At 41.1% G+C, this 18,776-nt stretch overlaps 1 protein-coding gene across 5 annotated transcripts in view; it reads right to left on the bottom strand.

Moving 5' to 3' along the window:
* The window catches only part of OPA1 (OPA1 mitochondrial dynamin like GTPase), an 88,335-nt gene extending 85,743 nt beyond the window's left edge, over positions 1-2,592 (bottom strand). For 3 of the 5 annotated variants that reach the window (XM_039230320.1, XM_039230319.1, XM_039230321.1), the window contains exon 1: positions 2,400-2,591. In XM_039230320.1, coding sequence (XP_039086251.1) covers positions 2,400-2,431 — 32 coding nt within the window. In that variant the 5' untranslated portion in view covers positions 2,432-2,591. Of the gene's footprint in view, positions 1-2,399 lie in introns of all 5 variants that reach the window. The other 2 variants (XM_039230316.1, XM_039230317.1) reach the window with 1 other exon arrangement.
* Between the last annotated feature and the right edge of the window lie 16,184 nt (positions 2,593-18,776).

Raw genomic sequence — 18,776 nt, 5'->3', positions numbered from 1 at the left:
CAAGCTCCTGGAAGCTTCCATGAAGGGAAAAACAGGATTCCTACAAACACACAGAAATCAGATTGTCCCGAGAATCTGTGTTTGTTAGCAAACGATGCTAGAGAAAAATGCAGCAATGCCTTTATAGTTCAGAAGGAAAAGTATTTTGAATATAGAATTCTACACTTGGCCAAACTAAGAATCAATGTGATGCAAAACAAGCTCCCTGCTGCTCCCTGAAATCATCTATTCTCTCTCCCCTACCATCTCTTTTAACCTCGATACCATTTCCTAATACATTACTCGTTTTTCAACAAGTTTACACAAATAGTTATTGCACCTAAATAAATGGTGGTTGTTGATCTTACATGTCCGTGAGTAGGTATTTAGATATGCATGTCAAAACAAATGTTTATGTTCCTATCTGTTTAAGAATGGGAGGGGCGCCTGGGTGGTTTAGTCGGTTAAGTGTCCGACTTTCGCTTAGGTCATGATCTCGCGGTTCATGGGTTCGAGCCCCGCGTCGGGCTGTGTGCTGACTGCCAGCTCAGAGCCTGGAGCCTGTTTCAGTCTGTGACTCCCTCTCTCTCTCTGACCCTCCCCTCCTCACACTGTGTCTCTCTCTCTCTCTCTCCTAGAAATGAATAAAAACATTAAAAAAAAAAAAAAAAAAGAATGGGAATTGAGGGGCGCGTGGGTAGCTCAGTCAGTCAAGTGTCTGACTTTGGCTCAGGTCATGATCTCAGTTTGTGGGTTCCAGTCCCGGAGCGGGCCCTGTGCTGACAGCTCGGAGCCTGAAGCCTGTTTCCCATTCTGTGTCTCCCTCTCTCTATCTGCCCCTTCCCAGCTTGCACTTTGACTCTCTCTCACTCTCTCTCTCACAAATAAATAAACATAAAAAATTTTTTTTAGTAGGAATATAAATGTACTCCTTTGTAACGAGTATTCTTCTTTGCAAAATACAGCAAAAGACAAATTTCAGAGCTGAGGCTTCTAATTTCCACATCTCTACTTCTACAGGGTAGCTAAACTGTGCGAGCAATAGAAGACACTTTTAAGCCACAATTCTCTGGAGTCCATAGTAACTTTAGAAATAATTTAGGCCAACAGCATCCACCTGAATTAACAAATATATCAGTTATTAATCAGTTGTTGTTAAGGTCAATTTTTAAAGTTTTCCCACATACCTTAATTGTTCCAATGAAGTATGCTATTTTCAGCAAAGTCTTTTTTCTTTTTATTTAAATAAAATTAGATATGTCTCTCCAGGAAATAGTGAAGAGTAGAAATGAAAAAAGGAGTAAATAATTTACTGCAGTATCAAGGGCAGTGGATTTACTCAAAAACTCCAATTCCATTAAATTAGAAATAATTATTCAATTATTCTAATTGACTGTAACTGTTGTATGTCAACTAGTTCTAAATACAGACTCAAATTAACCTTCCTAAAACAAATGGATTCCATTCCTTATAAACACTATACATTACCTATACCATTTAAACAACGTTCTGGAAAAAAAGGCAAGGCAGGTGTTTAGAGGCTAATTCAGGAAAACCAAGATTTTCCAACCTTAATTGACGCATGTTACTTCTTAAAAGCCTGCAGCAATGAGTTAAGCCTGGAAGTATCTAAAGATATTAGAACACAAATACGTGTCAAGAGAAAAAGTCAAATTTAAATCTCAGTAAAATGTCTAACGTGACCCACAAAAATGAAACACCTCCTATGATTTTCGCCTTAGGATTAAAGCAGGCCAGGGCAAAAATAAGTGTGATTCGAAAGCTGGTGCTATCTTCACCACTTCGCATCCAAAGCAAGTCTTCCTCCCTACACACTAAAAAGCTGCTATTAAGGGGGTAGATCTCTAATCATCATCTCTGACACCATTTGCGTCACTGCTTCTGATCTGAATCCAAAGCAAGTCTATCCGGAGGACTAAGGCAAGAGGCAGAGTCTGAACCCTGGCAGAGGAAGAATACCTGCAGAAGCAACGCACACCTGGCGTGGAGGGAGAAGAAAAAGAGTTAAGAGACAGACGGCGAGGGTGACCCAAGAATAGAACCAGAGACTGGGGAGGGAGAGGCGGACCCAAGACGCAACCAGAGACCGAGATAACAGCGAGGACAGAAAGGTGAAAGGGGGCAGGAACAGAAGGACAACAGAGACAGGCCGAGACTGAAAGGAGCCCAGAATCTTCGGGTGGCACAGAAACACGCACAAGGGCGGGTACTGCAGCCGGCACCTCAGGTTAGCCCAGGCAGGGCTCCTGGAACTACGGGGCCTCAACAACACCCCGGGATCCTCCAACCGCCCTCCGCCTGACCCGACAGTTATGTGCACATCCTGGAGGCAGCGATGGGATAACCCGATTTTCCGGAGGCCCCAGAAATAACGGGGCCGGGTCGGAGCCCGCACTTACCAGGCCACGGCGGCCCGGCGTAATCGCCACATTCCGCCCGCGAGGAGGTCACACAGGAGCCGAGAGGGCCACGCGGGAGCCCGGGTGTCAGCCCCAGTCCGGCCCCTGCTCCAGGAGTGACCCAGGAAGAGGCCCTCGGCAACAAGGGCACAGAGCAGCTTCTGCGGCCCTCCCAATGGCGCATGGACTTCCGCGAGAGCCCGCCCGGCACCCGTACTCTGTCCGTCAGGGAAATAGGCACCGTCCCGCCCTTCCTAGGAGGGCAGCGCAAACGGTCCGTGGAGGATCAGTGCCTGCGCTCAGAGCCTCCAGAAGGGACAACCGCGTTCTGCCTCCCACCACCCCGTCCCTCCTTCTTTGTTTCCGGGTTGGAATGACGCAATTGAGTTTCCCAGGTCAAAGATTTGGCGAGGTGAGGGGTTGAGAGTGGGGCAGGGACTGGCAGGGTTCCGGGCGAGGAAGCCGGATTGGTAAATTCTCGCTGGGTGGCTCCCAATTTAAGAAAATGTAGGTGTTTAGGGAGCCTTGCGAGTACGAAATGAATACAGTAATAGTGTCATAGAATAATAAAAGCCAACGGTTGCCCCACTCGTTTGTTCGGTGTCTTTGTTTACAAAGCACTTTCAGAACAACCTTGGGAGGCCAGAGGAGTCGTGGGCTTGGTTAAGTGCTTTAGAGCCCTGAGGGTCAAATCTGAGAAGGGCTGTGATCAATTAGACCAGCTGTGGGTTGGAATAAGCTTGTGCAGTTTATAAAAGCATCAAAAACGATTTTGTTTGCTTACCCTTTAACTGGCTTTCGTCTGGCTTTTTACTCATTTGTTGAAATGGCTTGCGTTAAGGCCTCCAACAATTCCGTATTGTCAGTGGACACTGGACCTCTCAGCGTTCAGCTCAGAAGGTTGGGTCCTCAGCACTCTCCTTAGTTGGCTTCCGCCTCTTGGTTTTCAGGACATAACATTCTCTTTTTCTGCTCTCCATTCTCCTTTGCTGGTGCCTCTCTCCAAAACACTCAGTGTAGGAGAGTTCCAGATTTCAGAGACCCTGGGGCCCTTTCCTTCTCTCTTCATTTTCTCCCTAAGTAATCTGAATCAGTTCTAAGACTTTAAATAGGTTTTTCCCCCTACTACTCTTGTTATTTTACGAGGAAACTGGGGCCGGTAAAAGGGATGTGGCCTGTGAAAAGTAATGAAGTCCGTTAGTGGCAAAACCAGGACTAAAATCAAAGGGGCCTGCAGTCCCTCTTCATTTCAAGGGCACCCCCCATACACAAAATATTGAAAAATTCCTTTTCCCTTAGCCATCAGAATCCTATTCTGATGTGAATCCATCCATTCACAACAAAGGCAAGTATTAGACCAGCCATTATCAGTAAACTTCCCAAAAGCAGGACTCCAGGATTTTCTTTATTATACTGTGGTAACTGTTTCAATGACAGAGCTTGCTATACTGACCACTGCAAACGGTAGCTTTTTCCAGGATTGCAGAGTTAGGCAAAATTCCTTTGTTACTGTTACTTCTCAGCTGTTGTAGAAAAATGTAAGAGAAACCAAACAGTGGTACCCTCTTTCATGTATGGGTTATCCTTACATTTGACAAGTCTCTCTGTTTGCAGTTCTACTTCCAGGCATTTGCCCCACTGAATCAGTCGTATATGTGCAAAGACATAGGTGTGATGTTTATTTTTGCGTTTGCGTGAAATAATGAAAGATTGGAATCAACCTTGTTGAAAGATAAACTGAGGCATATTAAAAATCGTTAAGAGTTTATTTGATCAAAAATTGGTTTGAACAAACCAGTGCCAAGCCAGAAGTGGTTAGGCATGCTGCATCAACAGGAGACATCGGCTATGAAGAAAGGGAAGCAAAGCAAGGAAATTATTTGATTGGCTGTAGCCTATGTGGCTGCCTTATTTGGGAAAGCCTCGTTGACTGTGATTGGTTGCCTTAGGTACGCTTTCTTAACCTTAATGCATTTATAGGCTTAGGTTTTGGTTTGCTTAGTAGGCTACCAAGGCATTAGAACCAACTTGGTCTATATATATTCAGCTTATTCTCAACATAATCCCAGCAGGCACATATGGTAGAAATTAACAAAATATTTTAAAATTTATAATAGAAATGCAAAATGCCTAGAATGCCCAAAACAAGGTACAAAACTAGAGTATTTACAACTATCTGACTTCAAGGCTTAATATTATAATCAAGACAGCATAGTATTGAGATAAGAACAAGTAGATCAAGGGATCAAAATAGAGCGTTCAGAGATAGATCTCCATTTGTGCAGGCAATTGTTTCTTGACAAAAGCACCAAAACAATTCAATAAAGATGGAAATCTTTTCAATAAATGATGCTAGAACAACTGGATATCTATGTGGAAAAGAGTCTACCCTATACATAAAATATGATATAAATTCTATCATGTACAAAAATTAGTATACATACACAGAAATTGTATAAGCTGAGACATATCCTTATATGTAAAAATAAAAAGCTATAAAGCTTTTGAAGAAAGTGTAGAATATCTTTGCAACTTGGGAGTAGACAAAGATTTCTTAAGTCACAGAAAGTAATCCACAAAATAAGAAAATTGATAAGTTGGACTTCATCAAACTACAGTACTTCTGCTCATGAAGTATTTTATTATTATATGTATTAAATATAAATTTTAAATTATAATAAATATAATTAAATAATTATATTTATTAAATTATATCACTGATATAATTTAATAGACAAGCATCACATTGGGAGAAAATATTTTTTAAATATATATCTAACAAAGTATACATATCCAGAATATATAAGAAATTCTTACAACTCAGTAATAAGATAAACAACCTGCTATCATTTGAATGTTTGTATCATCCCCCTGCTCCTGCCAAATTCATATATTGAAATCCTAGTGTCCACCATATGTTGGAATTAGCAACTTTTGGGAGGCCTTAAGTTGTATGAGTGGAGCCCTCATGAATGAGATTAGTGTCTTATAAAAGAGACCCCATATGGCTTTCTAACTTTTCCACCATGTGAAGTTCCAGCAAAAAACCATTTATGAACCAGAAAGGAGGCTCTCATTGACCAGAAAAAGACCATGCTGGTGCCTTGATCTTGGACTTACCAGCCTCCAGAACTGTGAGAAATTTCTGTTCTTTATAAGTTACCCAGTTTATGGTATTTTGTTATAGCAGTGCAAATGGAGTAAGGCACAACCCAGTTAAAAATTTAAACAAACACTACTCAAAGGGGTGTGTACATATGTGTGTGTGTGTGTGTGTGTATACACACACATATATATATAGTACTCAATGTTACTAGTCATCAAGGAAATGCAAATTAAAACCACAATGAGATACTACTGTATCTTCACTAAAAGTGCTAAAATAAAAACGACTGACGATACTAAATTTGGCAAGGATGTGAAGCACCCAGAACTCTCAGGCACTACTGATGGAAATATAAGACGTTATGACCACTTTGGAAAAATATTTGGCAGTTTCTTACAAAGTTAAATGTACACCTCCCCTTTGGTCTAGCAATTCTAGGCTTAAAATGTATCTAAGAGGGGTGCCTGGGTGGCTCAGTTGGTTAAGTGCCAACTTGGCTCAGGTCATGATCTCACAGTTCATGAGTTTGAGCCCCGTGTCAGGCTCTGTGCTGACAGCTCAGAGCCTGGAGCCTTCTTCAGATTCCGTATCTCCCTCTCTCTCTGCCTCTGCCCTGCTCGTGCTCTTTCTGTCTCTCAAAAATAAATAAAAAATTTAAAAACTGTATCTAAGAGAAATAAAATATAGGTCCACAAAAAGAGTTGTTTAAAAATATTCGTAGCAGCTTTGTTCACAGTAGCCAAGAACTAGAACCAAACCAAGTGTGCATCAACAAAAAATGAATAAACAAATTTGTGCAAGGCGATACTATTCAGCATCAAACAGGGAAGAGCTATTGGACTTGTAACAACATGAATGAGTCTAACAGACATGCTGAAATCAACAGAGGATGTTCCATTTATGGGAAAATGGATGTTGAAAGTGGGAAAGCAACATTGGGGAATTTTATAGGAAGACAGAGATAGATGCTCATATGCGAGGGGTCTGAGTTACTTGGATGTATCTGTTTATCATAATGTACAGCTGGGGCACCTGGGTAGCTCGATCGGTTGAGCATCTGCCTTCAGCTTAGATCATGATCCCATGGTTTGGGAGTTCGAGTCCCACATCAGACTCACTGCTGTCAGTGCAAAGCCTGCTTAGGATCCTCCGTTCCCCTGTCTCTCTCTGCTCCTCCCCCACTTGCACATGCTCTCTCTCTCTTTCTCAAAACTAGATAAACATTTAAAAAACGTACAGCTGTGATTTGTGCATTCCAAATTGCAAATATATGTACGTGCACTTTAAATACATCTATAAGTTGATTGACTGGGGAGGCTTGAAGTGGGTGATTAGATGGGACAGGAGTGACCAAATGTGGATAATTATGGGAGCTGGGTGGTAGGTCCGTGAGGGCTCCTCATACTTGCCTGTTCACACTTGTACGTACTAGAAAGTTTTCATCAAGAAAGCTGTAAAATGTATCACACGCTTCCCATAAAAATGATGCAGGAAGGAGAATAAAATGCATTTTATTTTCTTGTCTTGTGGATGTAAGAGGGAGGAGTAGAGGATGAGAGTATAGAAGGCACGCTGTGCTGTGTGTGCTGTGTAGAATTTATTTCAGCTGTATGCATTGCCTATTGCTGCTGTAATAAACTACCCCGAATGTAATGGCCCAAAACAAAGCAAACTTACTATTTTCCTGTTCTAGAGGTCAGAAATAAGAAATGGTTTCACTGAGCTGAAAGTTTCACTGAGCTGAAATGGTTTCACAGTGCTGCTTCCTTTTGGGGAGCTCTCAGGAAGAAGCTAGGGCTTTTTGTTTGCTTGTTTGTTTGTTTGCCTTTTCCAGCTTTGAGAAGCTGTCTATGTTCCTCAGCTTCTGGCTCATTTCCATCTTCAAAGCTAGCAATAGCTGGCTAAATCTTGGTAACATCGTATCCCTTTGACACGGACTCTCCTACTTCCCTCTTCCACATTTAGAGACACTTGTGGTTATCATTGGGCCCATCCATATAATCTGGAATGATTTTCCTATTTTATTTTTTTAAGTTTATTTATTTATTTTTGAGAGACACAGAGCATGAATGAGTGAGGGGCAGAGAGAAGGAGAGAGAGAATCCCAAGCAGGCTCCACGCTGTCAGCCTGACAGAGCCCGAGGTGGGGCTTGACGCCATGAAACTGTGAGATCAGGACTTGAGCAAAACCAAGAGCCGGACTCTTAACCAACTGAACCACCCATTTGCCCCTAATCTTCCTGTTTTAAAGTGAGCTGCTTAGCAATCTTAATTCCATCTGAATTCCTAATTCTCCATTGCCATATTCACAGGTTCCAGGGATTAGGATGCAGACTTCTTTGTGGGAGGCATTATTCTGCCTGCCTCACAGCTCCATTTAAATTTTTTGACTGATCACTCTCTAATACTAAGGAGTGTGTGTATGTGTGTGTGTGTATGTGTGTAAGTGTGAAGTATCAAGTTTAGGCAGCTCTGCCACATTGGAAATAGCCATAATTTCACAATTGTGCTTCTAATCTTTGTTCTTCATATTCATCATTTTCTTCATGTTAATGACTTTTATACTTTTTGTCCTTTAAGAAGAAATCTCACGTCTGCACTACATGTCACGAATTTCATTTTCTGCAGTGGCACTTTGCTTTCTAAGTAGTTTCTAAAGTTACTTCTGCATTGTAAACCTTGAAATGTTTCCTTTAACTTATCTTTACTGCTTTCTGTGCCTATATCTTAGAGGTCAAGATTTGTCATCATGTTAAAGAGGCAAAATTATTGTCTAAAATTTTTTCTTGTCCCTATAGTGAATAAACTCGTAGATAATAAATTCATGGATGTGATCTTCCTCTGGATCTTTCTATTATAATGACTACTGTGATGACTATCACCCAGCAGACACCCATTTAATGTATTAGACACTAGGCTACCATTTACATATAACATATCCTTCCATTTTTTTCACAGCCTTCATCTGTTTTTTTCCTTCCCTGTTCTTCTTTTCTGTAGCAAAGGAATTATTGACTAACCACTATAATCTTCAATTCTGCTGTGTAGGTTTTATACTTAGTGGTTATCCCTCCGTGAATCTGGCTTTTGTCATGTTTTTGTCATGTTTCTGTTGAGTTTTCACAAGTATTTTAGTAATTAGACCAAAAAAAAAAAAAAAAAAAAACCCTGCACCAAGGACTACTAAAATATCGTATTGGCTGAGAAAATAGGCTCCAATATAGATACTCAAACTGAAGACTTACTTCAGCCCTACACACTACAGACATGACGTAAAGTTTTAAATTGAATTTATGTTTTTCCAGACTTCTCTTTTCCTTCCACCATTGAAAAAGTAGGCAGTTTTTGTAATTTCCTTGAATCAGGGATGTTAGCAGAAAGGTAGTATGGGGGAATTCAAAGGCTCTTTTGCTGAAAGCTTTCTATGAAAGCTTAAGCCTGTGTTGGAATTTTGCTAGGAGCTTGGGAGTAGAGAGAGGGCCTTGGAAAAGCAAAAGTTGGAGGGTGGAGATTCCTAGAGGCCAGAAAGAGGAGAATTTTCTCCCTTAACTACCCTTCCCATTCTTGGCAGAGATCAAGGCCTCTGAGGGTTCACAGCCCCCCAAAAGATTTCACCTAAGCATGATCAGAAACAGCAGATCCATTAGATTCAAAAGGATCATGAGGATTAGGACTCTGGGAAGACCCCAGAGGCTATCTATGATCATTAATTAGAAAAAGAATTATTTTCTATGTAATGGTTATCTATGACCAGTATATCCATGTTGGAAATATTATATGATAGAGTACTGCATACCTCTTTCCAGCCCTGCATTCACTGACATCTTGTTGGTAGCTTGAAATTAGTTATTGTGGCTGTATTTACACCATAGAAGTCAGCAAGCACTACCAATCAGAGCTTGGTTTGTTATTTTGTTGATTGTTTAATCTTAAGAAAGTTATGGAAAAACAGTAATACTACAGGTGAAATTTAAAAGTGTATTGTGTCTGTGTCTATTTCATTGTGAAGAGCACAGAAAACTGAGGAATATTCTTCCACTATTTAAAACCTTTTAACTGATTCTGTAAAGAAGTCACGCGTGTTATCATGAATTATTTAAGTGCTCATATATGCTTTGTTGTTTCAATTTCCTCTTACTTATTAACATACAGGCAAATAGCAACCAATATTCATGTCAGATTTAAACTCATAGGTCAATGCTGTGAGTAGCTTCTTTGCAGAATAGATAGCAATGAAAATAATCAGGCATTTATTCCTAGTCAAATGTATAATAAACTTGCATAAATATGCATACTTTTTTTTGTAAAGCTAATTAAACATTCAGTAGCATATCACTGGTATGCATATGCATGCTTGAGCAAGGCACCAGTTCTTTTCTTCAATCTATTTCCATCATTCCATCACTGAAAACGTTTGCCATTTAGTTTTTAATTTGTTTTGAAGTTTCCTGTGTCTCTGACCATTTATGCGCTGTCTCATTTTTTGGGCCAATGCCGTAACCAAAGCCTGCAGAAGTATTACTTTCTTCCACTCCCCAAGTTCTGAGGCTTTCTCCCTCCTGCTTGGAGGTATTTTTGCTCACACTTTGGAACATTTGCTTTTCGCTTCCTTTTTAGACTAAAAATATACCCTCTACTTCCACCATGTTCCCAAACTTAGCCTATATGAGAAATAACATACGTATTAGGCCCTGAAGTAATTTTGCACGGCAGTTCATTCTAGGAGTACCTGTACAAACTCCTTCCCAGTTTGCTAGTGACTTCCTCAGCAAGAATAGATCGAACTGTGTGCTTTGCAGAAGGATCAACTCCCACATCCTTCCTGGTCATTGTTGCAAGCTGTTGATAACCTCTCTCCTTTCCCATACTTGGAGTGGTCCTTCCTTTGCAGTGGGAAGGGCCAAGATGAGCAGTTGAGGCCGTAGCTTGCTACAAGTGCTCTCATCATTATGTAACTCACAAACACCATCAGGGAAGGAAGATCTCCCATCTCCTGGTCTGGAGACCTACCTATACAGTGATGGTGCCAGTGTTGAGAAAAAGCAAAATGATTCATTTACCTGTTTATTCCAGTTAGGAGCAGTGATAGGAGTGCATAGCACCCAAGGAGTTGTTAACAAGCAGGATTGAATTTACGTATTTATAGCAAACAAATAGAAATTATAGAAATTAGTACTCCTTCTTCCTTTGTTTTCTTTGTTTGCTGTTTTGTTTCTTCCTTGGGGGTGGGTGATTTTTACGGAAGCAGAAGGCTGAGGGGAAGAAATACTGGAAGGGTATGTATGGTGAATTTGGGGTTCAATGACTATTTTAGGCTTGTACTTCCACGTGATTCTATTACCATGACATTATAATATGTGCTAATGTGTCTATTTCATTATAGAAAAAGCTAGTATATATGAAGCATTTAGAGCTGTGCCTGGAATACAGTAAGCACTTTCTAATTGTGTTAGTTGAGGTAGGATGGGGTATTTTGCTTTAGAAAATATACTTCCAAATCTCAAGGACTTAATCACACACAGCTATTTCCTTCTCACATAGTGGTCTGATGTATGATGGGGGGAGGGGAGCTTTCCTGAAGGCTGAAGACTCAGACCTGCAGGTAGCTTCCTGCTTGAGCCTATACCATCTGAAACATGTAGCCTTCAAGGTCACTTTGGAGAGACCAGAGGATTGTCTAGGATAACTGTTAAGGACTAAAATAGAAATAACATGAAAACGACCACTCTGAGAGTGGCCAGTAGGTCAAAGATTACTTCTGCACACATTCAATTGGCCAGAACATAGTCACATGGCCCACTTACCCACAGGTACAGCTGGGAACTATGAGGAGCACATGGGGAACTGTGCAGACTGCCTGGTTTTGCCATTATGAGCATTAGCTATAATGACAACACCATAATAGTAATCTTATTATTCTCCAATGACAGTGTTATCATTCTCCAAGAATGGCATATTGTCTTCTGGTTATGTTTGCTATCTATATTTCCATTGAACTTAGAATTTTAGATAACTTTGTAACCTATGTCCATCTGTACCTAAAACACCATGAGACTTATCTTTATTTTATAATCCATAATGGGAGAGTGACCTAATTTTATTTTATTCTCCACACCAGGAGAGCCACCATGCTGACAACAGTTGAATTTCCTAGAAACCAACTAAACAAGGGCTCAGAGTTAAAATTCAGTTAATACAAAGAAATGCAGTATTTATCACACACCTGAGTTTGCAGTCGGAGACCAATTCCCACCCCCTTAAAATTTAGACTCTATGCAGAGAAATTGAAAGAGATAGAAGTATTCTCAACTTTAATAAGGTCTGGCCATTTTAAGAGCACTGGAAAAAAAAAAGGTTATTGTGAGCTACAGCCTTCCATATGTTAGGCTACAGCTTAGAGATCTGGTTGAGAAAGGGTTGGACTTGGTAATCTTATTGCATAAGCAAAAAAGCATGAGAAAGACTGTATTCTAGTCCTCACCCTTTGGTTCCTTTAGAACACTGAGTTTAAGGCTTCTAGTTCTGCCAATGAGCAGTGCAGACAATAAGATTTCCATTTTGTATTTTTATGAGTTCAGAGAAATACATTAATTTTCTCAAGGTCACAAGGTAAATTGGAAGTGTATGGTATATTTAGGGCTCAAAATTGCAAACTGTTTGCCTGGGAGAATAATGGGAGAGAAAACTAGAAAGTAGGTTCAGAAAAGATTATAGAATGGTTTGAAGATGTCCAATTATGTTCAGATATTTTTCTTTTGGCCAAAGGACTTATGTGCAATTTCTTTGCAAGCACCAGGATCCAAATGGTGTTTTATGGAGGTTAATCTGCCAGTGGGGGAAGAGTTGGTTAAAGGTGGGAAGCTGAAAGCAGAGAGCCTACTAGGGAGGAAATAGTAATTATCTCAATGTGGTCTGACTTAGATTACGGTTACAGGGTTAAATAGGGCAATTAAATTTTAAGCCTAAGTAGCAGAATTTTCATTTTCTATGCAAGACTGAAAGACATTTATATGCTTTTAAAATGAACTTTTTTATTGTCATGTTTCTTTTTCTTTTCCTCTTAATTTTTTAAGGCTCCCCCCCCTTTAATTTGCCACATTTCATCCCACTGAATTCTCAGCCTGCATAAGATCATTTAAGTAGCATTTCATTAGGAAGGAGAAGGACATTGGAAGAAGCCAGGATGCTTTCAACCAAAATTTCCATCATCTGTCATCTGGCTTGGTAAGCAGCACTTCCAACGTGAGGCATCAGGGTGTTCTTCAACTTCAACAATAACCTTGAAAGTCTAAAGAGCTTCCACCAGGGCATCTTGATCAACTAATAGATATTTACCACCTCAGACATAACTGATGTGGTAAAGGATGCAAATCCACAACCAGATGAAGAGGTGCCTAGGGTGAGACCTGGGGAAAGGGTGCAGGCTTCCATGCCGCCACCCTCCCCGTATCTCCATGTGTTCACCAACCTGGCAGCTCTTCTCCTTTCCTCTTTTCAAGTATCCATTCTATCTGATGGCTATTACGTGGGTACTTCATCCCAGTGGCGGTCCTGCCAGCTGCCAGAGGACTGAAATCTTCATGGACCCATTCTGGAGTTTGCTTCTTTCTTATTTTATTTTATTATAAACAGAGGGTGGGGGAGGGGCAGAGAGAGAGAGAGAGAGAGAGAGAATCCCAAGCAGGCTCCACACTCAGCGCAGAGCCCAACGCAGGGCTTTCAGTCCCACGACACTGGGATCATGACCTGAGCCAAAGTCAAGAGTCAGATTTTCAACCCACTGAGCCACCCAGGCATTCCTGGAGTTTTCTTCTACGAGATGTTCTTTTCTGTGTGGCCTCCAGGCCCCTTTCTCCAACCCTTCTAATGATTCTCTGATCTGCCCTGTATTGCTCAATACATTCCTTTTCTGCTCACTTTTCCTAAAGGCCATTTCTAGTACTTCCAAATAAGGGCCATAACGGATTAATTTGTTAAATTTGATGCTGTAAGCCAAATGTTAACTAAAACTACCCTGCCCTGATGATTTAGATAAAATTGATTCAATCTACATTCACTGGAGCGCAGGAAGTCCATTGTCTTCTCCCACATTTCTATATATTCTACAGGAGATTGAGGTTCTCACGGACACATCTGACTCATTCTTTTTGCTTCCCCTGAATCAGGATTTCTCAACCTTGACATTTTAGGCTGGACAGTTCTTTCTTGTGGGTGGCTGTCTTGCACATTGGAGGAATTTTGTGAGCCTTCCTGGATTCTGCCCACTCAACGCTAGCAGCTACTCTGTCCCAGTTATGATAATCAGAAGTGTCTCCAGACATTGCCAAAGGCTGCCAGGGGGGCAAAATCACTTCTAGTTGGCGACCACTATCCTAAATTAGTTCAGTGTGGGAATTGACACCTGTTATCCTTGTTGTCACCAAGTCACCACAGATGTGGTACTCAAACATTTTTCTTAATTTCCACCACTATTTTTAAGTCACAAAAAGTATCCCTACTGTTAGTAAATCTCATGGAAATTCTGGGGAAATTGAGAGATTTTCATCAAGAGTATGCAACCAATAAGAATTTGTTAGGTGCCCATGTTCTTAAAAACTTCTCTTGGTCATTTTGTCTGGCCTCTGGCCACATTGCTCGCCCTCCTTGGTTTCTCTTCCCTTTTCTCTCTTTACCCTGTCTATTCTCTGTTCTTCCCCACTTCCCAACCTGTGTCCATTTTCAATTAAGTGGTTTAGTTATATCATTTTACTTCTCTGTGCCAGCTCATCGGCTAAGGGTCTCATTTTCCACCCCTAATTGGTGAATCAAGGTATTTTTCTCAACAAAAAGGCACCTCTCCCGTAGTAATTCTGTAACCTACTATGATAATTAAACTTGAATCATTTTGCAATTCTCCCTTATAAGCCCCCTCTGTGTAGCCACAGTAGTATTAACCCCGTTTCACAGGAAGGAAGATTTTCTCATTAGCTATTGCAGCATAACAACTGACCAAAAGTTAGTGGCTTAAAATAACAACCATTATATCATATCTCTCTTCAAATGGCGTATCCACATGGTTAGCTTAGACTCCTCCAGCAGGCTATGCCTGGACTACTTCACTTTCTACATGGTGGCTCAGGGTTCCTGGAAGAAGGGAAGGTTTCATGTAACAGGAAGAGAGAGTTGCCAGTCTCTTAAGCCTTGAGCCTTTAGTGTCCCTTTTGACACATGGGTCAAAGTAGTCTCAGAGCCTGTCAGATTCAAGTCAAAACGTGGCCTCTTTATGAAACCATGGTACCTACGCCCCCGGGCCAACAGATTTTGACATTACTCCTTCATGCCAATTACCCTCCTCTCCTCCCAGGACCCCTCCAAAGTTCCATTCCATCAGACTCAGGCTTGAGGGCTAGGTTGTTGATGCATCAGAGAACTAGAAAAAAGAGCTAAGAGAGCCTAGTGCTCTGAAAGCCAAGGAATAAGTGGATCTCAAGAAGAGAGTGGTTCGTGGGTTTATAGATCAAGTAACACAGAGAGTGAGGAGAGGAGAGCTTTGGCCAATGAAAGGGTTCCATTGGAAAGGTTCCATTGGCTGTGGCCACTGGAAGGCTTGGGTCCTCTTCTCTCACTCCTTCCCTGCGGAGGCGATGCTGGGAGCCAGAGACCTTATTTATTTCCCTTGTTATATATAATTTTCTTTTCCTGAGGACATAGAACAGGTTTCTTCCAGAAATTCAGAAAATATGGAAAATTATAAACAAGAAAGTGTAATGCATAGATAACCCCTGAAACCTTGCACTGAATTGATTTCTCTGTTCTTTATATAAACACGCTTACTTACCTGTGCATGTATATATGAGCATGTGTGTATACGTATTTATTCCTTTTTACTCCCTTGCTTCCTTTGATTGTTCAGCCACCAGCAAGACTTTTTTCTGTGCAGAGTAAGGTCACAGCAGGAATGTGAAGACAAAGGAAGGAGACAATTATCAGTATTTACATTTCCTAAATAGACTTGAAATACCTGGAAGAGACATTACTTAGAGACAAAAGATTTCTGAGTCTCCAGGTTTGCCTTTGGGGACAAAAGCTCAATTTTATCTTTGTAAATAATAGACTTCGGAAACTTGAGTGATGTAGGAGCCAATTTTCCTGCCATGGATCTGCTAGAAATGTCACAGCTGAGGGAAGGAGAGATTTGGGAGGGATGATTGAGTTCGGTGTTGGCCCAGGTCTCACGGACACTCCTGTACTTTGCAGAATAGTAGAAGTCCTACAGTGGTGGGGCTGGGGCCTCAAGCAGAGGACTGTGTGCTGATTCCGGGGAGCTCTGAGGGGTGATTGCACAGAAGTCCCTTGTGCTCACACATCAAAGCAGTAGTGATGAAATTGGCAAAACAAGGCAAGTCTAGCTGGAGAGCTCACCCGACATTGCCTGTGGTCAAGGAGGCTCGGGAAAGTGCCCTAGAGTTTCATTCGCTCCAAAGGTGTAGAGAAGGACTGAGAGAAGGCAGAGAGAAAACTCGTGATGGAGCCACAAGTATTTCAGTAGAGGCAAGCCCAGCACGTGCAAATCACCAGATAACTAAAGACAAGTGATGGCTCAGCCGATGCCAGGGAAAGACAGAGGGTGAGGAAGGACCAGCCTTTCCTCGCTCTGTGCTGCCACACTCCAGTGAACAGAGGGGCCAGTCTAATGGAAGCAGAAGGGAAGTAGTAGATCCTTTAAATGATCGTTTAAACACCAAGCGCTGAAGAAAACCTTGGTGTGACTGAGCCACCTTATAGCTAACCACATCCATTTTTGGCCATCAGGCAAAATGAGGGAGTAAAGCAAAACTCAAGGTAAGATGGAAATAAAAAATAGTTACATTTACTGCACACTGTGACCTGAGAAATATGTGCCATTGTTTGCGTATATGTATACATGGTGATTTATGTTATTCCCTAAAAGTTTGATCACACTGTTGGTGGAGATTTACTAAACATTATATCCTGAACGATTTAACTGTGCCATTAAATATCCTTAGGAATAGCTTCATTGAGTGCATAGTAGTAATATACAGAGACGGTGTTCCTTTCTTCCCCTTCCTTCCTTTCCTCTGCAACTACCGCCACTGTGAAACACTTACTTTGTTTCAAATTGTTCATTGTTATAGGTAACATTTTTAAAAATGTTTTAAATCTTTTTCTGTAACTTGCCTTAATTTCCTGGTTGACAGTTTCCAAAAGTGAATTTGCTGGGGGAAGGTACATAAATATTTTTAAGGATTCTCATTCACATTGTCAAACTGTCTCCAACCTCACTTTGCCTTTCCCACTTTGCCTTTCACCAGCCAGTTCCCTCACTTAAATGTATCTTTTCTCAGAGACAACTCAGGAAGGTAAAGTTCTGTGTAAATGTACAAAGTGGGGTCTAGTTCCAGCAGATTAAAGGCCCTTAATAGGGGCGCTTGGGTGGCTCAGTCGGTTAAGCATCTGACTTTGGCTCAGGTCATGATCTCATGGTTCGTGGGTCTGAGCCTCGCATTGGGCTCTGTGCTGACAGCTCAGAGCCTGGAGTCTGCTTCAGATTCTGTGTCTCCCTCTCTCTCTGACCCTCCCCTGCTCACGATCTCTCTCTCTCTCTCTCAGAAATAAAAAAAAAAATTTAAAGGCCCTAAATATATTTTGACTCTTGTCTGGACGTTGAAACATCAAAAGTGAGTAGCATTCTAGACTGTCCTTTGCCACTAAAAGTATATAAAATGTTAAGCCACTAGAGGGCAGAGTTATCTCACTAAACCAAGGGTTTTTTTGTTGTTTGGTAGGGTTGTTTTTTTTTGTTTTGTTTTGTTTTGTTTTAGAGCCCAAGCCAGTTAATAACATCAATCAAGATCAAAATCCTGACATTGCCATCAAGGTGGCTTCAATTATTTTAACAAGGTGACAGACAGAGGCAGGGATGCTAGAAATTTAAACCAGGCACTTCCCAATTACTGTAGTAAACACATTATATTCACACCGCTTTTTAAAGACTAAACTTTTAATTTTTTTAAGTTTATTTACTTCTTTTGAGAGAGAGAGAGAGACATAGTGTGAGTGGAGTAGGGGCAGAGAGAGAGGGAGAGAGAAGGAATCCAAAGCAGGCTCCTGACACAGGACTTGAACTCATGAAACGGTAAGACCATGAGCTGAGCCGAAATCAAGAGTCGGATACTTAACCGACTGAGCCACCCAGGAGCCCCTGAACTTTTAATTTTAGAATAGTTTTCAATTTACAGAATAGTTGTGAAAATAGTACAGACTTCCCATATGCCCCAAACCCAGTTTCTCCTACTGTTAACCTCTTAAGGATTGTACATTCATTACAACTAAGGGACCAATATTGACACATTACTATTAAGTAAAGCCTGCACTTTATACAGATTATCATAGTTTTAACCAACGTCCTTTACTGGTTCCAGGAAACCACATTACATTTAGTTGTGACGTCTCTTTAGGCTCCTCTTGGCATGTGTTTAAGGACCTCGACAGCTTTGAGGAGTACTGAGCAGGTATTTTGTAGAATGACCCTCTACTGGGATTTGTCTGAGTTTTCTCACCATTCGACCAGAATTATGAGTTTGGGGGAGGAATATCACAGAGGTAAGGTGCCAGTCTCACGTCATCATGCTGAGTGCACGTACTACCAACATGATTTATCGCTGTTGGTGTTGACTTCCATCACCTGGTGAGGGAGAGTGTGTCACGATTCTCCACCACACAGTAACTCTTTTCTGCCCCTCTTTCTATACTGCGTTCTTTGGCAGGAAGTCGCTACGCGCAGCCTACACATGAGTGGAGAGCTATGTAACCCTCCCTGGGGCAGGGGGCAATATCCACATAAGTTATTTGGCTTCTTCTGTGTAGGAGATATCTCTCTTCTCCTCTATTTATTTACCCTATCCTTTATTTACATCAGTGTGGATTCATGGGTATCTATTTTATACTTTGGGTTATAATCCAAATCCAATTTTTATATTTTTCTTGCTCAGAGTGTTTTACATTTGGCCATTGAGAGGTCTCCAGTTGCTTCAATACCTTCTTGCTATATCCCCACCATTGTGGTATTTTGTTTTGCTTTGGTTTTTGAGCACTTCCTCTCCTTCTGGCATATAAGAGGCTCCAGGCTCATCCTGCATATTTGCTGCTCTATTCCTAGAATCAGTCATTTTTCCAAGGAGCCCTGGATCATTTTATTGGAAAATGGTTTTGGAAACAGATCTGAGTGCTAGCTTTATGTTCTCTCATGTACACATCTTGTACACTTTTAT

Source organism: Hyaena hyaena, unplaced genomic scaffold (genome assembly GCF_003009895.1).
Source record: "Hyaena hyaena isolate Hyena2069 unplaced genomic scaffold, ASM300989v1 scaffold_45, whole genome shotgun sequence".
Lineage (NCBI taxonomy): Eukaryota > Metazoa > Chordata > Mammalia > Carnivora > Hyaenidae > Hyaena > Hyaena hyaena.
The sequence above is the reverse complement of the archived record's forward strand: the minus strand, read 5'-3'. Positions and strand labels throughout refer to the sequence as shown.